The 26,850-nt window shown below is 32.5% G+C and overlaps 1 protein-coding gene across 2 annotated transcripts in view; it reads left to right on the forward strand.

Moving 5' to 3' along the window:
- The window catches only part of LOC111628947 (multidrug resistance-associated protein 4-like), a 206,376-nt gene extending 179,854 nt beyond the window's left edge, over positions 1-26,522 (forward strand). Inside the window, exons 15-20 of one of the 2 annotated variants that reach the window (XM_023372804.1) lie at positions 5,961-6,136; positions 7,078-7,358; positions 23,823-23,902; positions 24,597-24,747; positions 26,052-26,285; positions 26,356-26,522. In XM_023372804.1, the coding sequence (XP_023228572.1) occupies positions 5,961-6,136; positions 7,078-7,358; positions 23,823-23,902; positions 24,597-24,747; positions 26,052-26,285; positions 26,356-26,471 (1,038 nt within the window). In that variant the 3' untranslated portion in view covers positions 26,472-26,522. Of the gene's footprint in view, positions 1-5,960; positions 6,137-7,077; positions 7,359-15,072; positions 15,153-15,846; positions 15,998-17,301; positions 17,536-17,605; positions 17,773-23,822; positions 23,903-24,596; positions 24,748-26,051; positions 26,286-26,355 lie in introns of those variants that run through there. The other variant, XM_023372805.1, reaches the window with a different exon arrangement.
- Positions 26,523-26,850: the final 328 nt, after the last annotated feature.

Raw genomic sequence — 26,850 nt, forward strand, 5'->3', positions numbered from 1 at the left:
CCGTCTCCCCATCGTCTATAACCAAAACGGCCGAGGGTGAAATAAAAGCGAAAACATCAGTAGAAGTAAAAACAAACATCGGCGCGTATCTAGGACTATATATTTGAACGGGAGCGAAGATGAAACACGACACTTTGTAATTTATGATAATTACCTTCTAATATTAAAAAATTAAAATCATCAAAAAATTATAACAAAATTAAAATTTTTTGACTAAACTCGACTACAAACATATCTTAGAACTGGATTAAAGTAAAAGTACCCGTTTTTCGACGCTAAATTTTTATTAATTAATTTTTTAAATTGGTGCCTATTTGACCCAGCGCGCGTAATTTAAATTTTACGGAGCACGCGCGTGCCGACGGGTTAAGAACCTTGCAAAATCTTCGCAGCACACTTACATAATTTTCGCGGCAGAACGGTTGAAAGTCACTGTCTAGATGGAATTATAAATTCCGGTTTTGTCGCCTCATCCATCTTGTCGCGTTGTGCTTAATATTCTTTCAAAAAATTATCTTTAAGGCTGTGTACACACTAGGCGTTTTGCGTTGCATTAAACGCGCGTTAGCACCGTAAACACCGCGAGTTAGCTCGGCGTTAGACGACCGTTTAGTGGAGCGTACGCACTGGCTCAGTTTGGAAATGGACGTGAAAGTAATTGCTTGTGTGCCCCTCCTCCATCGTCGCTATAAAAGACGATGACAAAGGCAAAGAGAATTTTGGGTGCACCCAATATCAGGAGATAGACTGACGCATGGAATGTTTGTTACGTTGTATTCAACACTAAGACAATATAGACCCAAGTTTTTTAATTCTTTTAGAATATCTATAAAATCATTTGACAATGGTTGGTCTCTTTTAGATTTCATCAATAAATAGATTAGTATCGAAATGATCGTTCTCCATTTCGGCCAACGTATATTCACTTTACCCGAAAACGCGCGATCGAATGTACAGTAACATGGCAGCACATATATCTCAAAGCGCGCGGCTAACGCCCGCAAAACGCACGTTTTAACAAAAATCTATCAACGCGCGTTTGAGTGTGTATGCCTATGCAGAACTCTTGGTTCTTTAAAACGCGCGTTTAAAAACGCCTAGTGTGTACACAGCCTAATGGTCGTGTAGTCGCTTTGACTTTCGAAAACGCTTTCTGATTTACAAAAACCTACGCTTTCTCTTCTTCTTCGTTGAATAAATGTTAGAATCAATCGAACATTTTAAAATTTATATTAATATACTTTTTAAATGCTTGACATACGATGAATTTTTTTTTTAAAATTAAGTAGATAAATAAATATTTTTAATGATTCAATTTAACTTTTTTTTACCAAGGGAAAAAATGGCTTTGAAAAGAGCCGAATTGCCGATTTCTTCAAAACTGGCAAAGGCCAGATTTGAAGAAATCGGCAATTCGGGTCCTTCTCATGAGAAAGAATACCTATTTAACTGCAGAAAATACCGACTTGACAAATCTTTTTTCCTCCGCATGAATTTCTTCTTTTTTCAAACTTTTTTTTGGGGGCCCGCAACTCCCTGCCCGCAACTCCCTGTTCATCTCCACTTCATTCGTCTCTTTGTTCTCGATTTTTTCTTTTGCTGAGTTCTATCTTTCTGGCCCTCGATAAGTCTGATAGAAATGGAGGCTCCCTTCTCGCTTTTATTAGATTTCACATTCTCGATCCGATAAGGATCGATGGGCTCTGCAGAAAAAATTTTACTTTTGTAAAAGTAATAACTAAAGTTAAGTTTGTTGAAATGGTTGTTCAAAATGTGTTCATTTATTGTATTGACTTTGTCGAATAAATAAAAATTGACTCTTAAACATTGTCAGTTTTGAAAAAAACCTGAAAATCGTAATAGTCTAGTAACTTCTTAATAGATTGTATAGTACATCGAAGATAAAAAGTTGTTTGACGTTTTCTTAGCTCAACTGCCATTTTCTGAATACCCAAGACCATGCGTACTTCCGCCATGATCATGCCTTCATTGAATATATTTAAATATTTTGTTTTACTGATGTTCAGGCTAAAGAAGTCAAGATGAAGATTGTCTGTCGCAGGTGATTGTCAGCGACCAATCATTTAACATCTCAGCCATTTCAATTTTTCCATGAATGTTGTATATTTAGAGGAAAACTCATCGTCCAATTTTAATCAGATACGAAGGATTTGAGTTTTACTGCGGGATATTCCAAATAAATGGCAATTTATTACTTCCGATTTAAAATAATTGTCAAATTTGTCACTTACTTTAGAAGTTGAAATGAAATATTTTAATACATTTTAATACTGTTCTTATACGGATTTTTCATTCAATTTAAACATTTAGGAATTATTGTGATTCTGGATTAAGAATCAAATAAACTTCGTTTAATAGAAGCTTATAGCTAAACTATATATTTAAACTGAAAATATAACAACAAATCTGAATCTATGTACAACCTCTCTTGAAATGCACTTTTTTCCCATCTAAACTTTCAGAAACTTACGAAAACTTGCGCACGTATTAAACGAAGTGCTACAAATAATTCCTATTGTAAATAAACAAGTTTATTTCAATAACTTACCACCACAATTTTCATTAGTTCAGAATATATTGCTATGCAAATCTTGCAGCCTCTGGCAACAGACTGCAATGAAGTTCATTCAGAAAGGATTTTTTGAAAAATTCGTTCTTCTAAGATTTTTAATACCTTTCCTTACGTCACGCTTTCTGCATATAAAAGGCGAGTCACTTTTAGCAGGTCATATCAAAATTTGTATAAAATGGAGAAAGATTAGACAGTACCGACACCAATCAAAAAATTAATTGCCCTGAAGTGTAGAGAAAGGGTTCCTCAATGCAAGTATCGCGCGAGATTTGTAGATAAGTCTTTATACACTCCAATGAATTATAAAATGTTTTCGAGGAAAGGAAAACAGTATCCAGGAAACGCTTTAGGAAAAAAATTATTTCTTAGTTTTACCTCTTAGTTTTACACATCTACAGTTCTTTTGAAGTATTTCTTAAATCAGGAAGTTTATATATCAGATTTGACAAAGTTGCAAAAAATATATATATAATAATCCGTAATTGAATGCATGGTGTGAAGATGTAATTACAGGCTGTAGAAATCGGTAGAAAAATTTTTTATAAATCAATCATGAAAGTGCAGACGGTTTCTTTGTAACTGCAGATATAAATCGTCTGCAGTTTAAAAACGCTGATTAAAAGAAAATAGGAAGGTCAGACGAAACACTATTTCTTGTTTATTCATCAGACCGTATATCTAAAGGAAATATACGCAAATCAAAAACCTTTTAATCTGAATACCGGTATTCTGATAAAATCGTACTTACTAAACCTTTATTGTCCGGTACCTGAAAACTATTCGTAAAAACAAACGTTTTCGGCTTCAGTCGAGGTCTGCTTCAGGTTAATCTGGCTTTTGATAGTTCTGCGTGAATATCCGGGTCGGTTGCGTAGGTGGATAGTGCAGTGGTGTAACGAGCATGTTCTATGTCATATTTGTGCTCCTTAATTCTCTGTTGGATTGAACGCTTCGTGGAGCCGATGTATACTATTTTTTGCTTAAATCTATCACTTCTCACAGGAATACTATATACCCCCGGAGCACTAAGATCGTTCTGTTTGTCTTTTGCATTACGTATTAATTGATATATATTCGGGGTTCTTCGGTATGCTACTCTGGCGTTCGTTTTAGTTGCAATTTCTCTATATAACGCTTGAAATTGTTTGCTGTATTCAACGATGTTGCGTCTTCAGTTTGGATCTTGATTAGCATTTTGAGTAATGGGTGCCTCCTGTGTTTGATGTGTTCGTAAATAGGCATTTGCCAGTCCTCGTATTAGTTCTTTTTTGTATCCATGTGCAACTGCAATGCGTTCTAAATTTTGTAGCTCAGTTATCGTGTCACTCCACTTAGAAGGGTGCGTAAATGCTCCTCTAACCAACGCCCGGAATGCTGCGATTTTATAAGTGTACGGGTCCGCTGAGTTTGCCGGCATAAACCATGGGAAGTAGCTGAGTTTATAATATATACCCGTATCAATACTTCCACTGTTGAGCATGATGTTGATGTCCAAGAAGTGTGCGTTGGTGGTAGTCAATTGATCTAGTTTCAGGGTCAGCTCGTATGGATTGTTGTTCATATGGTTCAAAAACTCATTGATGTGTGGTTTCGTTTTCCACAGGATAAAGACATTGTCCACATATCTTTTATAAATAATTATATTCTGACTCTTCATTAATTTATGTCTCGTGCAAGGTTGGGGGAAAAGGGGGGAATTTAATTTGCAACAACGCTGTTAAGCTTGTAGTTTAAACATAATTTTTAAAGGAGAGTATGTAAAGTTTATTACATCAATTGTTAGAANTCTTTTATAAATAATTATATTAGATTTGGTATGACTGTTTCTTCCAATCTACGTAATACCAACTCACATAAGTCGCTAGACAGCGGGCTGCACATGGGTACCCCTCGTTTTTGTAAATAGGTCTTGTTGTTAAATTGGAATATAGAGTTGTAACACATAAGATGCGCTAATTCCAAGATCTTTTTGCGATGTGTAGGTGTTCTAAATTTGCTCAATAGGAGATCTCTTAGAGCGCAAAAGCATGATTGCAATTTGATCGAAGGATATAATGATACAAAATTACATACTGTGATGTGGGCCAACTCCGTTACACGTGTTTGCCTTAATATTCTTATAAGTTCTTTGGGGCTCTTGACGTTTAGATCGTAATCCCTCAGATGGTCTGATGCAATGTTATGAACTGCTTTTTCAAGAAGTTGTGTTGGAGACCTGGCCTTGTCCAAAAAGGGTCTAAGAGAAGATGTATGTTTTTGTGTTTTCGCAAAGGCGAATAATTTAGGTGTGTCTGGTGATGCCACCACCGCCCCATTCAATTTTACCTCCCTGGCAAGCGGTGTTTTTGTAAAGCGTTTGACTCGAGCCTATAGTTTGTAAACGTATCCGTCGTCAATCGCTCGCATTCCGTATCGGTGATGTATTGTTGCATCAGACTTCTATAGGTGGTTTCTTTTAAGAGTACTAATGCCCTGCTCTTGTTCGCTTTTAAAACGATGATGCCTTCCCTGGCTAACCATTTTTTGGTTTTTTGTAAACATCGCCAAAATCCTACATTTTGCATTTTGTTGCGGCCGGAACAGATTTCGAATGTGGCTCTCCATCTGTAATATTCTTTGTGGGTGTCCTTCATGCCCACGATCATCTTTTCTATATGTGGCATCACACTATCCAATATTAGCTTTGGGGTTCCTGGAGTGTACATTGGGCCATTCGCTAAGGTGTCAAGCAGATAATCAGGTGGAGATATGTTATCCCACCATACTAATGAGATTATAGGTACTTCCTCCCTAAGCGGTCTCTGCTTTTTTAAAACCAATTCATTTTCTTCTTGTACTTTACGGCCAGGTTCCTCTCTAAAATTTTTTGATATATAACGGCCCTTTTGTTTGCTTTCTGTAACTCTGATATATTTTGCCCGAATAGAATATTTTCCTCCTTAATTAGTTTATCGAGCTTGGAATACACGCACCTTTTTGTTGTTCTAATTGATTTCCTCAAACAAAGATACATCTCCGAAAAGGATGTTAATCCCTATTAGCGAAGTTAAGATAACTCTGTTTGAGGTATCTTAACTTCGCTACAAAATCGTTAAAAATTATTTTTTATTTTGTACAAACAAAATAAATATATTGAAAATTATAAGAATAATAAAAAATTATACTTCAGATGTTAATTTTGTATCAAAAACGTAAAATATTTGAGTAGCCCAAGACATAGCCAAAGATTGAAGCGCCACAGCATTGGTGAAAATTTAAATTTGCCGACTGGAATTCTTTCGGATGATTGACGTTTCAGATGATTGACTTTCGGAAAATTGACGCTCTACTGTATTTTATATATATTTCAAAAGATTATTCCTTGTAGGAAGCCAAAAATAACCGAACACCACGTGACAAAGAAGGAGTCAAGAAACCAGGAATTTCAGTTTATAAATCATACGTCAATGCCGGAGCGGGACTTTTCTTCAAGATTGTTATTTTATCCACGCTAATTATAGCGCAATCCCTTACATGTGCCAGCGACTATTGGCTAATCAAATGGTAAGATATTATTATAATTAATATATAGTATAACACGTGAACTGTGTTTTCATATAAAACGTTTAATCAAAACATTATTACATTATGTAAGCCACATTTAATTCACTATGATAATAAGTTTCATGTATAATGAATGAAAACTTTTTTGAGTTGCAATGAATATGTTTTTCTTATCTCTAAATATCTCCATAAAAATATTATAATTTGGCATTTAAAGTAAATGTCAGCATAAAATTTTTTAAGTTGTATATCTGAATTTGATATAAATATTTTTCAAAGAATTTATGAATATTCATTTCAAGTGCATATCTTAACCAGGTAAATTTATTTTTGGATTATAAATTTAAACGTTAAAGTGGTGATTATTAAAAAGATTTATTTCATACTTTTGTGAAGAAAACATGTTTTTTTTTGTAATCTTGAAAAATGTTTCAAACATTTTTTATCAGAACACATCGGTAATAATCTCATCTTGACTACACTGCTCCATTAATGCAATGGTCTTTAAGATCTGGAACTAAACAAAATCTCATTTACACGATATCTTGTTTCAATGCCAAGCTCTGTGGTAATAGGTTTCAGCTTCTATTTTCTTAGCAGACTTTTAGCAAACTGAAGAAATGTCAATGTGTGAGAATAATTGTGCTTAGTAATTTCAGGCGAAATTAATCTGTAATAGAATTGATCGCATGGGTATGAGATGGCGATGTCGTCTACAGTTATGCATTTCACTATAAATGATAGGAATCTGGCTTAAATTTTTACTGAAACTATTTTATGTATTTATGCAAATATATTACTTTATAATCATTCGGTAAATGACAACATCGTTTATATGTATTTTCTTTCTTTAATGCACTAAATAATTTAATTGTATTTCATTCTGTTGAAGAAATAAAATAATCACAACGTGTAATTGTTATTTTATTTTTAATTTCTAGGTTGCGAGATATAAGAATCTATAGCCACAGCATAGAGAATTTCGAAAATATTACATCTAACACAAGTATTTTTCACAACATTGAGGACAAAACTTTTTATCACAGTGAAGAATTCAACATGTATGTTTACATTGGATTGACATGTGCCGTATTTCTAACGACTTTAGCTTCTGGATTATTGGTATACAGATTTTTTACAATTGCTTCTTTCAAGCTGCACAACAATATGTTTCGTTGTATCATTCGAACTCCGATATCATTTTTGGATAACAATCCTGTTGGTATGTAAATTCTATTTAGTTACTTTATTGTTAAGATAAAGAGTTTTATTAACTTCGGAAAGGAATATTTCGATATCATGTAACTTACCATACTACACATGTTGTTACTAATTTCATTTATCGTATTACAAATATTCGTTATTGGTTTATATTATAGGATTAAATATGACAATTCACAGTCTAAAATATTGAATTTAATAAAACATAATTAATGAAACGAAGATGAAAAACTAAAGTTCAGCAAAATCAACTAAATAAATGAAATTTTTCAAAGTTGTGGCAGAAGAATAGTGAAACCAGATTTGACAGTAACACTCAATATGTCAATAAAATCCACATCACACGGACTACAGCTACTGAAAGTTTTGTATAGAGAATTGTTACCATGATCATAAGTCGGAAAAATAAGCATCGTGGCAGGAAAAAGCTTTGAGCTTTTCTTTCTACGTCGAACTTTTTTCATTCTTACTGCTCAAAGATGCTCTAATATTGAAACAAATTTATGTAAGTGCAGCAACATTAACGGGGAAAGTAACACTCAAAACCTTTTTTCTAATAATGCGTATTTTTCTGATTTATTATCCTGGTGACATTGCTTCTTTAAAAAATTTTGAAATTTTTGTATGCGTGATTTGCACTTTGTTCACATGTTCAATTCTTGCTCAAACATTGTAAACACAAAATGGTTTTTTGGTGAACCACTGAGCTAGAAAACAAGAAGAACGTTTTTAGGAGATTAAGTAGGCAATTTAGGAATGAACAGAACCCGGACATTAAAGCCACGTTAGAGATTTGTACAGGATTAAACATGACACTTACAGAACCTTTTTAAATAAAACAAGGACTAACACTTGGCAGGATTTCTGTACCAACACTTGCGGTTGCAACCCCTAGTCTGAACCGTACTAGTTATCTTGTAAAGAAAAACACTAGCTCCAAACACGCTCACTAACCATCTCCCTGATAGTCGCTACACCAACAGCACGCAAGAAACTATCTCGCACATTTTTACTAGCCTTTACCCTTCAGATGACAATACACAAGCGGTCATTAAAAGTTCTACACTCACACCATCTAATACAGACAATGACTACAACTTCACCCACATAGGTTTCTAATGCCATCTGTTTGGTCACTGATAACAAAGCGCCAGGTCTTGAGAGCACTAGGATGATAGAACACGCGTTTGAGACCAATCCTACAGCTTTTGTAATAATCTTCAATATCTGATTGAACACTGGCGACTTTTCTACTCAGTGGAAAAAGTCTAGTGTCAAATTGATTCCCAAATCCACCAGCGCTAACAGTTACAAATAATACAAGTCTATCTGCCTTTTCCCATCTTTGGGAAACGTTTTAGATGGTCTAATGATAAATAGTATCAAATGGCAACTACGCAAGCACAGAACTCAGCATCAGAATTAGTTCGGCTTCTCTAAACACAAAAGTACAGTAGATGAAATCCATCAGGTTATTAACTACATTTTCCAAACTGAAAAAACAATCAGCATACTGCAATCATTACTTTTGACTTTATAGGTGTCTTTAATCACATCTGGTGACCTTTTATCCTGCACACATTACATGCTCATCACTGTCCTCAAACTCTTTACAAACTTCTTCAATCCTATCTCATCGACAGGAGTGCAGGTGTTTATACAATTCAAAATAACATACTATAGTCATACCCATCACCTGAGGCTGTCCTCGGTGACCCATGTCTGGTCCTGGTCTCTGGAATATAGTCTATAAATATATTCTGCACTTAAACGACACTCTGCCTCTTGGCTGTCACATACAGTGCTATGCAGTTGACACAATTATCCTAGCTTCACACAGGAACAGTGAACGATTAGAAGACATATGCAAAGACATTCTCAATAACATTAACCAGTGGAGTATATTAAGCATTGGCAAACCATTAACACAAACAAAGTGAAAAGCATGATAGTTGGTAGGAACATGCCACTCGTCATGAAGCTTACCTTTCGAGGTGCTCACAGAGTAAGACAAACAAAGGAAATTAAATAATTTTGTGAAATTATTGTTAACAAGAGACTTCACTTCACGTCCCATATCAAACACATCACGGACAAAGCTAAAATACGGCCAGCATCCTCATCAGTATTGCTAGGAATACATGTGACCTTGGCCCTAATGCTACTAAGCTTATTTACAGGGGTGCAATTCAGCCATCACTCTATGCTGTACAGGTCTGGAGCCACATGACTGCCAAAGTCATAACCATAAAAACTGTTATCTGTTTAAAAAATTGAATCTCTCCAAATTTGTAAGACTTATGCGACTACACCCATTAGTGCCCTTTTGGTAATGTTAGGGTTGACCTCTATCGACTTAAATATTAAACACATTATTTAGCAAGAAAATCTTGTCACCTTACCCTGGAGAGATAATACCGATTTGGATGGCAACAAAATGATTAGAGTAGGCAAGATTCACCCCAGTTTTACCTTGATCGATGATATCAAAAAATTCAGCATTGACAAAAATGCTCTTCCGACTTACGATTATAATTTCTTACATCAGCTTGCCCCTGATGATTACTTCAAACATCCAGGTGATCATCCCATGTTTAGGTTTTACACTGATGGTCCAAGATGTATGATGATGTATGTTCCACTTTTGTAGTTTGCTCCGAGTTAGGCCGCGAGTTACAAAACACTTGCTTCCATCTAGGTACACACTGCTCAATAGCACAGGTGGAAACTTTAGCTACTTACAAGAGCTTAATTCACGTTCGGCATAGGAAAGACAAAAGACACTACTTACACTATGTCATTTATTCTGACAGTGGGGTATCGTTATACAGGATAGCGAAGTCTGATATTCACTTTAAACTCGTTCACCTCATACACCTCATTCTCATACATTTAGGCAACAACGTTAGAATAGATTTCCAATCGGTCCTGGGACATGTGGGGTTCTCGGCAAAGACACTGCTGACCGTCTTGCCAAACAAGCTGCAAAGTCTTCAGTCACTAGTATTTTCAGTTACATTCCTACCTGATATATCAACAATCATGTCAAAAAACAAATCTTCATTCTCTGGCAAGACAGCTGGGACTATGACACCACTGGTAGGCTCACTTACACTTTCATCCTAAGTTTGACAACACTGCGACTTTTCACCACTTTTAATCTAGTTACACTTTCACTCAGCTACTTACAGAATACGGCAGCTTTAAGCAATACTTGCATGAATATAACTTTGGGGATAATCCACAATGTGATTGTAGTATTCAACAGGACCAAACAGCATTTTACTTAGTTCCTCGCTGAAATAGATACAATCACATTAGGGATAACTTAATGAAAGTTGCTATTCTTGAAGGGTACAACTTACTTTGCAACCCGCACAAACTCATTCACACACATACAATGTTCCATCATCTACTCGCATTCATATCTCTTAGCGGGGCAATTGAGAATATTCACTTAGGGAGCACGAATGGCAATTAGCTTTCTCTTGCTTTGTTTTAACTGCCGGTATATATCTGTCTTTCAACTTTGTATTTTAATTCTTATTTTCTGTTTTTTTTTTTTCAGTCTAAATTCGGTTAGTCCAAATTGTAAGTTTGATTGAGGACTCATAGCTTGGTTTCCAGTTATGTTAATTTAGATTAAGGTTTGTTAGCTTTAGTCGTCTGGTTAAGTTCGTCCTAGGTTATGGTAAGATAGTTTCATTAGTTAGTACCTTAACGCTCTAAACCAGGAGTGGTTAACCTTTTCAGAAAGCGGGCCAAATTTCAAGAATAATATTTCCTGCCGGGTCACTTGCTTGTTTACTTTAATTTTTTTGTAAATTAAAGTAAACAAGCAAGCGTGCAACAGCTTTAACCACATCGTCGCTTCCCAGTAGGTGAGATCGTGGTCAAACACTTGCCTGGTTTAATGTAAAAAAATACAAAAATTAGGTATATTTATTTTTTTGAAGAAAATAAAACATAACCAAGAATCAAACATATTTATTAGACAATTTAAAAATATTTAAAAGGTAGACATCTGATTTGTTTTATAAAACTAAGTGCATGAAAATTGATCTCCACTGATGTTGTCGCTACACCCAAACAGTTTTCCAAATGAACATCAGTAATTTGTGATCTTATGGTTTGATGTACAGTACGTCATGTTCATACGCATAAGTGTTTCCAAATAGCGAAACCAATGACAGAGCATGTTTGTAAAATACAGGATATTTATCCTTGTCTAAATACGTTTCATAGAACTCTTCCAAACCAACTTGATGGAATTTCTCTAACTTTTCAGGGTTATTTACTTATAGAATCGATATGGTAGACAGGCTAGTTGGTTAAAGTAGTTTGAACTGTAATTATAAATATGTTAAATATGTATTTTAACGTCGATTGCAAAATCTCTCCAGATGCATTAGCGATAATAAAATAAAACTACAGAATAACACGGAACTTTGTCAAACTGGACTGAAAATAGTTATGGGTATGAGCCCGATAGCATTGCGAGTTTCTCGAAAACGCCAAAGACCACAGAACATAAACAGCTGAAGTTGAAGTCTCATATTAAATTTTATCAACACCTAGCGTTGGGCAAAAAACTAAGTAACCTTGAGTGTCAAATAGCGGGATACTTGAAATAGCTAAAAATCTATGAATTTTTCAAAAAATGAGAGATATTCAAATTTCTCTTAGCTACAATTTAAAAATACATGATACGAATAACTCATGACATAATGTTTTTTTTGCAGATATGTACAATAAAGTTAACATTTACGTTCATTTGATCTAACTCCGCGGGCTGCAACAGGACTCCCGGCGGGCCGCATGCGGCCCGCGGGTCTTTTGTTGGCCACCCCTGCTGTAAACAATAAAATAAAATAAAAGCAAAATAAATATATAAATAAAAATGTTCGGGGCTTTCTTGTTTATCTCTGTTGGTCTATTTGTTTATCTTGTTTTTGTACTGGCTGTGTTGCTGTTAAGCAGTATTAAAATTGAGGCTCGAGACTAGTTTTATTAGTGTTAAGTAGATATAAGTCTTCCTACTAACAGCTGCTTGGCACTGACTTCGACACTTAACTATTCGTGGCAGCACTCAATTGTTGGTGTTCTGTTCACTCGGGTTTCTGTTTAGACCGGGGGACTACGGCCTTGCAGCCTAAAAACTGCATGCCAACATGAAACATAAAGGGTACTGTAGCCATAGTAATGACGTTCAGAGGGAACATATCTTTCTCTACTGTCTATCACTTCTCCCTCCTTTTTCCTCTTTCTCTTTCCCACCCTATTCCCTCCCCTTTTTCTTATGATTTTTTTTGCTGGCTAAACAACTTACTCGTATGTGACAATGCCACTTTCTGTTGGACTATAGAAAGTTACGATTTCTAGTTTGTATATACTTTACATTTCTAAGAAAAATATCAGTTGTTTGAATTATCATTTTCCAGCTGTTATATAGATAGTTCAAAAAATGAACCTGCCAAAATTTCATTCTTTTGGCTTAAAACACCTTGAAACGTCGAGAAATACAAAAACATTCGGGGTAATTTCAGAATATATGAACGTTAGTGCGTGTGCACGTGTGCATATAGGTGTATGGAAATGGAAGCAAGATTTTTTCACCCTCTGTTAAGCTTTAACTAACTAACTAAGAAGATAATTATGAAAATCACTACTGTGCATTTTGTTGAAATATTCTGAAATTTTGCACGGAATTTCGCACGGAAAATCGATGCAATTAAATTTTGGCGGTCAAATTTCGAAAAAAGTATATGGGGAGGAATAATAGGGGTCGTGTGTACTTGCAGCAATAGGGTCAGACTTAATATTGATTTTACTTGTTATTATCATTTACAATTTCCTATAAAACTCATTTCTACCCTCAAATTTTAGTTTTATACCATTTTATAATCATCAATCATCAATCAATATATATTATAGAAGAAAGTGTACAATGTGCGTGCCGCTAAAACTCAAAAACGAGTCTCGGTACGATCGAGGGAGTTATATGGTGTGGTAACTCACTATCCCCATCCATGAAGAAGGTTCACGTTTGTACCTGAAGGGCGTGCTGTTGAAGATATAAGGCCTGGAAATTTCGCCCTCTAGAAATTTCTACAACAGTTCATAACATTCGAGAGTATTCGAGAGCATTCCACAGCATTCCAGAATGTTCCGGATGTTCTTGAACGTTCGGGAACCACCGGAACACCCCAGAGCATTGTGGATCATTCCAGAACACTCTCGAATGTTGTGGAATGTTCTGGAACTTTGTGGATCATTCGAAGCTTTTTTTGTATGGGTGGGACTACCCATTGGTGGTGGTATATAAAGCAAGATCCGTCGTGGGTTCGAACGTCAGTTTCTTATCAGTGACGAAGAGAAAAACCGAAAAAGAAGTGAAAATTCCAAAGTAGTGCAGTGAGTGAATAAAAACAAACAGTGAAGTGTAAGTAGTCAAAGTGATACAGTGACTGAATATAAATATAAAATAAAGTGTGAAAACTTATTGTATTTGTTAATAAAAAGTTGATTTGATTTATATTTAATACAATGCTCAAACTTAAAAGAGGAGAAGCTCTTGCCAGTTTTGAATTTTCTTTTGAATATTAAAGTTGATATCGTCGGTAATATTATCTTTAGTTGCCCAAATTGCCCTTTGAAATAGCCACTCCGAATAATAAGAATCGCAGAGCCGAAACGGTTAGGAGTTGAAGGTCGAAATTTGGTACACCGTTATGGTGCGTCATGAGAACGTACACTAAGAAGGGATTTTTCGAAATTCCCCACGAGGAAAGAGGTTGTTAACACTTCTCCTACTGCAATAAAAGTGCTAACAATGGAAGTGGTTAAGTAACAATTGAAGTTTTAAGAGAAAGCGATGTGCAAGATTTACAGGCGCAGATACAGATTTTTGCGTTTTTGCGAGAAATCAAACATATTTTTAGACCCATCAAAAATTTTCTAATTAGACTGAAAACAGGGCGACCTGATTCTTGCATTCTGAGAAAACGGGTAAGATTGGCTATAATGTAATAATGTTAATCTTCGCTATCGTTACGTTTTGCCCAAGCAACGCCGGGCTTATCTGCTAATAGTTAATAATATAAAATATTTTTAAACGTTACTTTCCGGTAACGTTTATAATTTTTATGGCGTTATCTGTTGAACGACACGTTGCTGGTTTATTTAATTATAATTAATTATTATACTATTTGATAGATGGAAAACTCAGAATTCTTCATTTCTTGTCAACGAGTTACACAATGAAGGCTATATGTTTCTGTATTATCAATTTCAATTAAAAATACATAATTAATGTTTACACATATAAGTTAATATATACATACTGCAGAAGAGTGCATAACTTCAGTCTTCTTCAAACAAAATTAATTTATAAAACCATAATTATAAGTAACTGTGTTTAAAAATTTATAAACCTCACTTCTTCAATGCTAAAAATCATATTTTCGATAAAATGTACACAGTAAAATGGTTGATATATAAGAATCCCGGGAAACGTTATTTGTAGAGACACGCTGCGTTGTATTTCTATTAATAATCATATTCGAATAAATATTTTTTACTCTAGCATAAGACTTAATGNAACGTTATTTGTAGAGCCACGCTGCGTTGTATTTCTATTAATAATCATATTCGAATAAATATTTTTTACATAAATATTTAATTTAATTAATATATTTGGTTTATGTATTTTCTAGGAGAAATCTTAATTCGGTTTTCTAAAGATGTTAAATCTATGGATGATTTGTTACCTTTCTATACTTTCATGGTGATAAGAGTAAGTTAATTTTTAATATATAGATCTATGTAAAATAAATTATAGAAAGTAATGAACATTTAACACGAATGGCCAGTTGCAAAGGCATTTTTGCGAATTACACACCAGTGTTTTGTTTACACAAATGTAACACACTAAATAGAAAATTAGCACTGTAATTTAACTTTTAACATAAAAACCGTTGGTGTTAATGTATTTATGTCAGCGACAACGAAGTCTATGTGTCGTTTTTTTGCATCTTCTTATTTATATTACGCGTTTTAACTTTTTCTCTGACGCAATCAATTTTAATTCTGTCCTTCGTCACATTACACACCTATTTCAACATTGTACTTTTTACTGTCTTTATTTTTTTCCGCCCACGGGCACATGTCCTAACACGTTACGTCATTGCAGGTCTTACCTCGTTTTTCTGTAATTTTTCTTTCATTTCGCAGCTTAAATAAACAAGTTTTTTCTTGAATAATGACTGCGCCATTTTTGTAAAGTTTTTCCTTACATCTTTTTGAACTTCGTCATTGTTATCACCTCGAAAAAATAGACAGGTATTGAACAACAATGGTTACAGATCTCTGTATGCATTATTAACACAGAGATGACACTTTTAATGGGAGTGGAAAAATTAGATTATTTATAAAATTTAAATTTTAACATCGCGAATTACTTATTAGCAATTTATATTCTTTTATTTTAGGGATGGTTTATTGTTGCCGGCATGTGTGTTTTGCAAGCGATACTCTGTCCCTATCTATTTATATTGATTGCTGTTCTTTTAATAATATTCTGTGCTCTGTGGACCATCTTTACCCGAGTGTTGAAAAGCGTAAAACATTTGGAAGGAAAATGTAAGTATTTCGCATTTAAAAGAGTTTATTAAATTTAACTTAATTGCATGCAGAATTTTGGCGATGGAATTTGTGAACAGGGTTGCAGACTCCGTAACATTATAAGATGCAAAGTTACAATGCAAAAAAACCAAATCGTTTATAAAATTTAATAAAAGAATGTTTATTATGATAAGTTTTTAAAGAAAGATTCCCTGCGTTTAAGTCCAACGAGTAATACTTGATTGTAATTAAATAAAAATGGATTACTAAACAATTTTAATTCAGTTTCTATTTTTGAAGTAAAGAAATCTTCTTGTTAAATCTTTTAAGAAAACTCATCATAATTTATTGTATTTTTAAAATTACAGTAAAGATAAATAAATGACAATCAGTTTAAATGAAAATCCTTGCAAATAAAACAGATAATATGTTTCAGTTATGAAATATTTTTCCGTCCAAGAAATACTGAATTTTTCCTTGTTTAGGACCATGACCGAACGCTGGGTTATTAAAAATATAAATTTAACGTTGATAAAATAATTTTGAATATAATTAACGGTTGAAAATATTTAATTTATTACGTTAGCACAAGTAATACATAGAGAGACCGAGGTCTGTATTATACACCTGTAATTAAAAAAAATGCCAAAGTGGAAATGTGTAATTTATTCTTTATACATATAAAGAATAAATTACCGATTCTACTTTGGCATTAGGCCGAGCTTCGGGTCACTAAAAATGGCTGTCACTTTTTTTTAAAAGAGGAATTGTGTCGTTTTCATCCGTCTGATAAAAAATGTCCATTCTTTATCACTAACATCACTTCATTTTAAAAATCTTTGAAACTGAAACAATCAAAATGAGAGACCACGCCGCCAACATTTTTGATTAATCACGTATGTATTATGACACCAATTTTTTCATTATGACATCAAAGTGTTATCAGTGAAACGAAAATAATTTTTACCGCATACTTTACAAAAATAAATAAAAATGTACCTTAAAAATTTAGGATGCAATACGCCGCATCAAAATATAAAGTGAGTTGCAGGGCGATCCGGGGACAATGGGTTGGACATCTTTGATTAAGAAGAATGTCTTCCTTTTCAGTTGTTGTTTCACATAAAGAGTACAATGTTCTGCTTGCATTTTAAGTTATATGTAATTCTGATCAGTCGTTTGTTAAATTAGCTTAATACGTTCTAGTGCTTTTATAAATGTATTAAGTTAATCATTATTATATATAAAATATAAAATAATTTGATTCTATAATACAAACCTTATAAAATACTTGAATTATATATACAAATTTCTTTTGACAGTGAGAAGTCCAGTATTTTCTCATCTGAGTGTATCTCTTCACGGACTGACGACAATTAGAGCATTTAACGCTGAAAGCAAATTTAAATCCATGTTTAATAAGTATCAGGATAAGCATACTTCAACGTTGTTTATTTACGTGTGTTTAGTTCGATGGATTGCCATATACGGTCACATAATTTCTTTTATAAATCTAATTATTACTGTTATTATTTTCGCTGTTTCAAATAATTCAGGTGGGTGAATATATTTAAATGTCCGAAATCTATAATATAAATATTTTTGAATTTATATTTGCTGATTTAGCTGAAGCAGGAAGCAAAATTGGACTTATACTGAATTACGGAATAATAATAATTTCGTATATTCAATTCCTTATTGCATTTACATCTGAAATGGAATTTCAGGTATTGCATATCTAATCAATCTGATAATTATACCAATTATCAAACGAACTGCCAATTGCTTTATCGGACCATATCCAATTTTTCGAAACACAGAAGATCTTCTTATCGTGTCTTGTTCACACGTTTTTGTATTATTCTCTAAAAAATATATGAAGAGAATAAAGTCCAATAAGGGAATTCCGGAGTTGGTTTGATAATTCTGGCATTATTTGTTTAAAAAGTTAGTAATCATTTACTTAATAATTAATTGTTATGTCTAGCACTAGTGTATGTATATTACTATTAGAATGCAGTTTTTTCAAAGTAAGAAAAAACAACTTTAATTTTTCCCATTCATAGTTCAGAAATGAACGGCAAGTTTTCTTCTAAAAAACTCGATTATCGTATAAATTTTCCAAAATTACGTTTTGCAAACATACAAAACAGTTAAATCATATCTTCAAACTGAGTACAGATTGTTTTACATGAGTTACAAATAAACCGTTTACGGCATTAATATTTCGCTTTTACATTTCACAAACATTGGCAATTATAATTACAGAGAATTTATACAAAAGCTGTACAATTACGAGATATTATAAAATACAGTTGATACAAAGGTTAATATTAAACAGAAATAATTTTATGAGTAAAACAGTTACAATAAAAGTTTGTATTCTTTACGTACAAAGGCGTAGATGATTACAGTTACAGTCGAAGCAGAAGTAGTTTTATTGCCACTGATCATTAAATACAAATTTATTACTAACATTTTTTATATAATATTTTTAGTCGCAAAGTATAGCGCGTTGTGTTCCCTATCAGAAAAGTTCTCATGGCCAGCTTTTAGTTTGAAATTAGCCACTTTGCGGATTTTATTTATTACAAGATTTGCGTTCCCATACTTATTTTCAAAAATAAAGGTACATCTCGCTATCCAGTTGACCCTCTTGGTTAAAGCAGTAACCTGATTAATTAAGTAATTATTTTGGTTTTTAACAGGGAAATTAGAGTGAAACTTAATGTTTTGTCAGGAGATACAGGTATTAAAAATTTCGTCTACCCAGTGCCAACTTTGTTTAGCGATGTGGCACTCAAAAAAGATGTGAAAGATACTCTTGATATGATCACATCGAGGACAACGGATAAAACGTAAACGCTGGTAGGTCTGAAGATACTCCCTAGTCATCACGATATTGTTCAGAATTTTTCACGTGAGTTCTCTCCATTCAGCAGGGAGCCTCCTAACATTAATCCAGGTCTCATTTTAATTAATCGTAGTATCCGTGAGATTTTTGTTGACACTTTGCTTCTGAATGTTTATGTACACTGTACTGGGCCTTAATTTATTACAAACTTGGTCATTATTAATTTTGGTAGTAACAATTTCTCTCCATTTTTTGTATTTACTAGAGTTGTCGAGAAGGAATGAAAATTATCATGATTCTTAGTAATACGTATAAATTAACAATGAGAAATATGTAATGGACGATGAGAGCAGGAGGATGGTTTTGATTTTTATAGCATTAACCATATTAGCCAGTTGGGGAGCGTATTCCAGACTCTTACAGCCGATTGCAGACAGAGTTTACGTTAAACAACGTTTATTAACGGAACGTCCTATAGACGTTGGCTGGCTGAACCGTGGTTTAAAATGCGTTGAAAAGATGACGATCGTTTATTTCTGAACGCCCTCTAAACGAACTTTGGCAAAACTGTTACTTACTTCGCTATTACTCCCCTGTTTTAGGAGTCGTTCGGCCAACCGGGTTATTTTTTTGTGACGTCCGAAATGGTCGCCAGCTATATTCTAAAAGCTTCCAGAAATAAACTGTTAAAGCTGTAAAAACCATAGTTCGGCAATTAATCCTTTTTTATTTCGATATTTAATTTCATCGAGAATACGGTTTAAAAATGAACAAATCTATATTTAGAAAATTTACACCGAATATAAAATTAGTCTTCGGAATAGATTTTTAAGGAATTATTTCGACATCTTATTACTGGCGAAATGAATAATTCTAAATATTTTATTATTAATATTACATGTTTTTTATATCCATAAACAGATTTCTGTAATTATTAAAATTGTCTCGTTTGTTTAACAGTACAATGACTCCGAAATGCATTAAAGTTTTATAACCGGCACGATATTCGAATTGTAAATAAATGCATCTGATTTAACTTAATTAAAGTTTAAAGTATTTACCCATTATCATATATATATATATATACACACATATATATATAGATAGTGATACGGTCAGGTAGGTATAGATATTTACTCACTCAGCATTTGTATGTAAATCAAAAAACACAACACCTTAATTTGCTGAGAAAAAAATTTAATGAAAAGCAAACGATTTTAGCCAAATCTGTTGGCCGTCAACTGGCTGAGTTATTCGAATATAAACAAAATAGAACAAAAATTTAAATATAGAAATAAAATAACGAATAAAATATCGATATATCTATATCTATATATATATAAATGGACATGTATGTTCCTATATTTCACTTTTTCGCCAAAACTACGCATCGCACGTGAATGGTGTTTGAATGTGGTAGTAGCCCCAACTCTCCGTTCGTGCATAGGAATGGTTGCGTTTCGATAGCTATAAGGGTGCAAGAGATATGGGCTTGAAAGTGGTTAAAAGTGGCTTACTATTTCTGTTTTGTTCTGTTTTGTTACTGAATGTTTTGTTCGAATTTGTTCGAATCAAGTTCGAATTTGTTCGAATAAAATTCGAATATTGGTTCGATTATAGAACGATTGTAAACGTTCCAGAAAATTGATCAAATTGAAAATAGTTCGTTTGACTGGACGTAAAAATTCTTTAATTAGTCTGGAAATGGGGGACCTAATTCTTGCATTCTGTGAAAACAGGTAAGATTAGCTATAATGTAATTATCTTAATTTTCACTATAGTTACTTTCTGCCCAGCGAAGCGGGTCCTTGCAGCTAATATAAGTAGTATAGAAATGATGCATTCTGAGGTACAAAAATTAATTAGTATATAAATTTAATATAAAAAATTTTTTTTTGTAAATAATTTTTTTTTTTTATTAAAAAGTATGAATTTTTTAAACCCGTCTTGTGGTACCAAAAGGCCTTTTTCTTCAATGCCTACCGTGAATTCGGTAAGGCCAGCTTATAAGGAGAGGCCAATCATGTCCGGATCAAAAACAAGTGGAAATTATTGAGGTTCCTATTCGGAATTGAATCTGGATCTCATATTCATATTCACAGCCAAAGCTCAAGAGTTATAGGTTAGGATTTGATTAGATTGATGTCTTAGGAAATACAACACGGGAGTGATTTTGATTTTGCCAAGGGGAGGTGCCTGATAGGAAAATTTCTATGGAAAACTCGCCCCTATTTAGGTGTTAGACACATGAAGAAGAACCGGAAAACTTCCTGCGATCAGGCACAAACCCATAACCAACGATCAGTTTTCGGTGATTTTATTCACTCAGCCACTGATGTGCAGAGTTAGTGTTATAAATTAAATAATAAGCATTCATGTACTAAAAGTAAAGTAAATGGTAATTAGTTAGCATCTAATATACTTTTGATCCTTGGTTGAGAATACGGGCCATTACTGTAGAGTTCCAAGTTGATGATGCTTTCACCACTTGAACCATTGTGTCAACAAAAAATTACTAATAAATATTGAATTTTATTCAAATTTCAATCATTTGAAGTTTAACTTAACGTATTAATAACAGATATAATTTATTTAAAATTTAATCTTTAACAAAATTTATTTAAATAATCACATATGTTTATTGTTTTAGAGGGTGTAACATTCCGATATCCCATCAGGAGGAAAATCCAATACTTTTTTTTAGGACCGTTTTGCAGGTATAAGATTTTTCTAAAGTTTTTAAAATCTTCCGTCGTGTTTTTGCTACAAGCATATACTTTTAAGCATTTGCAGAATGGAGATGATTCTAGGCATCCACGTGTCCATGCTCTTTCTACGCTTCCTTTCTCTTATTAAATTAGCATTTTCCTTTATTTTAATATAAAATTTTATAAATTTATTTATTTATTTAATAAGTCTGCACTAAAATGAAAGATAATTGCATAATTTGCTTTCCTTCTCAGAATAAAATGGCAAATCTGTAGGAACAAATTACTAAACTATTTAGAAAAAATAATTTGGGATACATATTATGACGTAAGATGGTAATATTTTACATTAAACATCGAAAAATGTAAAATAATTAAATTTTTACAATAAAAATTGTTGTTTTTGTAGTAATTAATTCAAAAGTAAAACAAAATGTTGGATTTTTATCGCCATTTTACGGCTCCGAAAATTCTTTAAGTTGTAACAATTGGAGGAAATAAAAAAAAAGTGTTTTTTTTATTCGTTTTCAGATCTATGAGATTGGATTATATGGGAAATGATGATATATACGGCATTCCAACCAAAAAATTCTATATGGATTCTATGTTTATCAGCCCTCACTACATCAGAGCAAACAAGTGCTTCTGCCCGGATAACGAATATTGCCGATATAACGGAACTCTCCCCTTAGGGAAATGCATGTTTGGTATGTATTATATTTCATTTTAATGCTTATAATTACTTTGAATTGACAATAAGATGACCAAGGTGACAAATGCGTCAGCCTACCGCTCTCGGGGATCTTGAATCTAATCCGGGAAAGCAATTCCAAGAATTTTTCATGGACGGTCTGTCCCGGATATGTCGGAGCCAATCCCTCACCACCCAGTCGTCACATTGTGGACTCAGCAGTATAAGGCCCGGCCATATCTATGATGGGAGCCAGATCCTCACCATGGATAAGGCTGAAAAAGGCCCTATTTGTGTCCGTAGGGAAGAAAGTGTCAAAAATGAAAAAAAACTTGCTTTAAATTATAACAAATTATTCTCTAATTAAATTTATGTTCTGAATAAAAAATTTATAACAATTTTGATTATTTAAACTTTAATATTTTGTATTGAGATTAAAAATAAAAGTAAATTAATATAATTATTGCTTAAATCCTTCAACGAAATTAACATTAAGAATGATATCCCTGTCATTCATAATGCTTTAATTTCTTTTAATAGTTATAAACTTTTGCTGAATTCGTTCTCATTACATTCTTTTCCTTGACATTTTTAATGAAAGTTTCTTTTTGAAATAAATAAATCAATATAAAATATATAAATGGCTTGTAATTTCCAAATTATAGATTAAAAATAAGCTCTTATCATTAAAGCATCAGTTAAATATATATAAAATATGTTATATATTCAAAGTTAAATTTATATACCTTAACTTTCTGTCTATAACTGTCTATTAATATTAATATTTATTTTTAAGGATTACCTATAACTTATTCTAAACCCCACTTTTATGGCGCTGATCCAATTTTTCACGAAATGATTAAAGGATTAAAACCAGATGCTGATAAACATCAGTCTTATTTTCATATTAATACGGTGAGTAAAATTATAAATTACTGTATAGTTTACATTCAATACGAAAAGATTTTTATCCATATGTTTAATTTGTATAAATATAAGCTAATAGAAAAAATAAATTAATAATATTTTATAATCCCCATAATACTTTTATGTTGCAATATGTAATCGTTTCATCGCATTCAACTCTGTGGACTATGTCAATGCTTAGAAGACATAGCAGACTTCCTACACCAGTTTCTAAATTAATTACAGTATAGCTTTGTTTCACTTTCTCTTCTTGAAAACTATTTCTGACTTCTAGATCTTAGGCATTCATCAACTTTTTATCATTAAATACGTGTATTGTGTTACTTATTTACAAAGTAGTCTCCCGTAGCTGGCATTAACTAAACACTAATTTATGAATACTTCAATGATGATTATTATAACTTTCAGATGTTAGCNACTTCCGCTTAGGGGCTGACCAAGTTGACTGGACTAAGCCTTCTGAACAAGTACTCACTTCTTCAATGCTAAAAATCATATTTTCGATAAAATGTACACAGTAAAATGGTTGATATATAAGAATCCCGGGAAACGTTATTTGTAGAGCCACGCTGCGTTGTATTTCTATTAATAATCATATTCGAATAAATATTTTTTACATAAATATTTAATTTAATTAATATATTTGGTTTATGTATTTTCTAGGAAAAATCTTAATTCGGTTTTCTAAAGATGTTAAATCTATGGATGATTTGTTACCTTTCTATACTTTCATGGTGATAAGAGTAAGTTAATTTTTAATATATAGATCTATGTAAAATAAATTATAGAAAGTAATGAACATTTAACACGAATGGCCAGTTGCAAAGGCATTTTTGCGAATTACACACCAGTGTTTTGTTTACACAAATGTAACACACTAAATAGAAAATTAGCACTGTAATTTAACTTTTAACATAAAAACCGTTGGTGTTAATGTATTTATGTCAGCGACAACGAAGTCTATGTGTCGTTTTTTTGCATCTTCTTATTTATATTACGCGTTTTAACTTTTTCTCTGACGCAATCAATTTTAATTCTGTCCTTCGTCACATTACACACCTATTTCAACATTGTACTTTTTACTGTCTTTATTTTTTTCCGCCCACGGGCACATGTCCTAACACGTTACGTCATTGCAGGTCTTACCTCGTTTTTCTGTAATTTTTCTTTCATTTCGCAGCTTAAATAAACAAGTTTTTTCTTGAATAATGACTGCGCCATTTTTGTAAAGTTTTTCCTTACATCTTTTTGAACTTCGTCATTGTTATCACCTCGAAAAAATAGACAGGTATTGAACAACAATGGTTACAGATCTCTGTATGCATTATTAACACAGAGATGACACTTTTAATGGGAGTGGAAAAATTAGATTATTTATAAAATTTAAATTTTAACATCGCGAATTACTTATTAGCAATTTATATTCTTTTATTTTAGGGATGGTTTATTGTTGCCGGCATGTGTGTTTTGCAAGCGATACTCTGTCCCTATCTATTTATATTGATTGCTGTTCTTTTAATAATATTCTGTGCTCTGTGGACCATCTTTACCCGAGTGTTGAAAAGCGTAAAACATTTGGAAGGAAAATGTAAGTATTTCGCATTTAAAAGAGTTTATTAAATTTAACTTAATTGCATGCAGAATTTTGGCGATGGAATTTGTGAACAGGGTTGCAGACTCCGTAACATTATAAGATGCAAAGTTACAATGCAAAAAAACCAAATCGTTTATAAAATTTAATAAAAGAATGTTTATTATGATAAGTTTTTAAAGAAAGATTCCCTGCGTTTAAGTCCAACGAGTAATACTTGATTGTAATTAAATAAAAATGGATTACTAAACAATTTTAATTCAGTTTCTATTTTTGAAGTAAAGAAATCTTCTTGTTAAATCTTTTAAGAAAACTCATCATAATTTATTGTATTTTTAAAATTACAGTAAAGATAAATAAATGACAATCAGTTTAAATGAAAATCCTTGCAAATAAAACAGATAATATGTTTCAGTTATGAAATATTTTTCCGTCCAAGAAATACTGAATTTTTCCTTGTTTAGGACCATGACCGAACGCTGGGTTATTAAAAATATAAATTTAACGTTGATAAAATAATTTTGAATATAATTAACGGTTGAAAATATTTAATTTATTACGTTAGCACAAGTAATACATAGAGAGACCGAGGTCTGTATTATACACCTGTAATTAAAAAAAATGCCAAAGTGGAAATGTGTAATTTATTCTTTATACATATAAAGAATAAATTACCGATTCTACTTTGGCATTAGGCCGAGCTTCGGGTCACTAAAAATGGCTGTCACTTTTTTTTAAAAGAGGAATTGTGTCGTTTTCATCCGTCTGATAAAAAATGTCCATTCTTTATCACTAACATCACTTCATTTTAAAAATCTTTGAAACTGAAACAATCAAAATGAGAGACCACGCCGCCAACATTTTTGATTAATCACGTATGTATTATGACACCAATTTTTTCATTATGACATCAAAGTGTTATCAGTGAAACGAAAATAATTTTTACCGCATACTTTACAAAAATAAATAAAAATGTACCTTAAAAATTTAGGATGCAATACGCCGCATCAAAATATAAAGTGAGTTGCAGGGCGATCCGGGGACAATGGGTTGGACATCTTTGATTAAGAAGAATGTCTTCCTTTTCAGTTGTTGTTTCACATAAAGAGTACAATGTTCTGCTTGCATTTTAAGTTATATGTAATTCTGATCAGTCGTTTGTTAAATTAGCTTAATACGTTCTAGTGCTTTTATAAATGTATTAAGTTAATCATTATTATATATAAAATATAAAATAATTTGATTCTATAATACAAACCTTATAAAATACTTGAATTATATATACAAATTTCTTTTGACAGTGAGAAGTCCAGTATTTTCTCATCTGAGTGTATCTCTTCACGGACTGACGACAATTAGAGCATTTAACGCTGAAAGCAAATTTAAATCCATGTTTAATAAGTATCAGGATAAGCATACTTCAACGTTGTTTATTTACGTGTGTTTAGTTCGATGGATTGCCATATACGGTCACATAATTTCTTTTATAAATCTAATTATTACTGTTATTATTTTCGCTGTTTCAAATAATTCAGGTGGGTGAATATATTTAAATGTCCGAAATCTATAATATAAATATTTTTGAATTTATATTTGCTGATTTAGCTGAAGCAGGAAGCAAAATTGGACTTATACTGAATTACGGAATAATAATAATTTCGTATATTCAATTCCTTATTGCATTTACATCTGAAATGGAATTTCAGGTATTGCATATCTAATCAATCTGATAATTATACCAATTATCAAACGAACTGCCAATTGCTTTATCGGACCATATCCAATTTTTCGAAACACAGAAGATCTTCTTATCGTGTCTTGTTCACACGTTTTTGTATTATTCTCTAAAAAATATATGAAGAGAATAAAGTCCAATAAGGGAATTCCGGAGTTGGTTTGATAATTCTGGCATTATTTGTTTAAAAAGTTAGTAATCATTTACTTAATAATTAATTGTTATGTCTAGCACTAGTGTATGTATATTACTATTAGAATGCAGTTTTTTCAAAGTAAGAAAAAACAACTTTAATTTTTCCCATTCATAGTTCAGAAATGAACGGCAAGTTTTCTTTTAAAAAACTCGATTATCGTATAAATTTT

The sequence above is a fragment of the Centruroides sculpturatus genome, unplaced genomic scaffold (assembly GCF_000671375.1).
Source record: "Centruroides sculpturatus isolate CEXI.00-Female unplaced genomic scaffold, Cexi_2.0 scaffold513, whole genome shotgun sequence".
NCBI lineage: Eukaryota > Metazoa > Arthropoda > Arachnida > Scorpiones > Buthidae > Centruroides > Centruroides sculpturatus.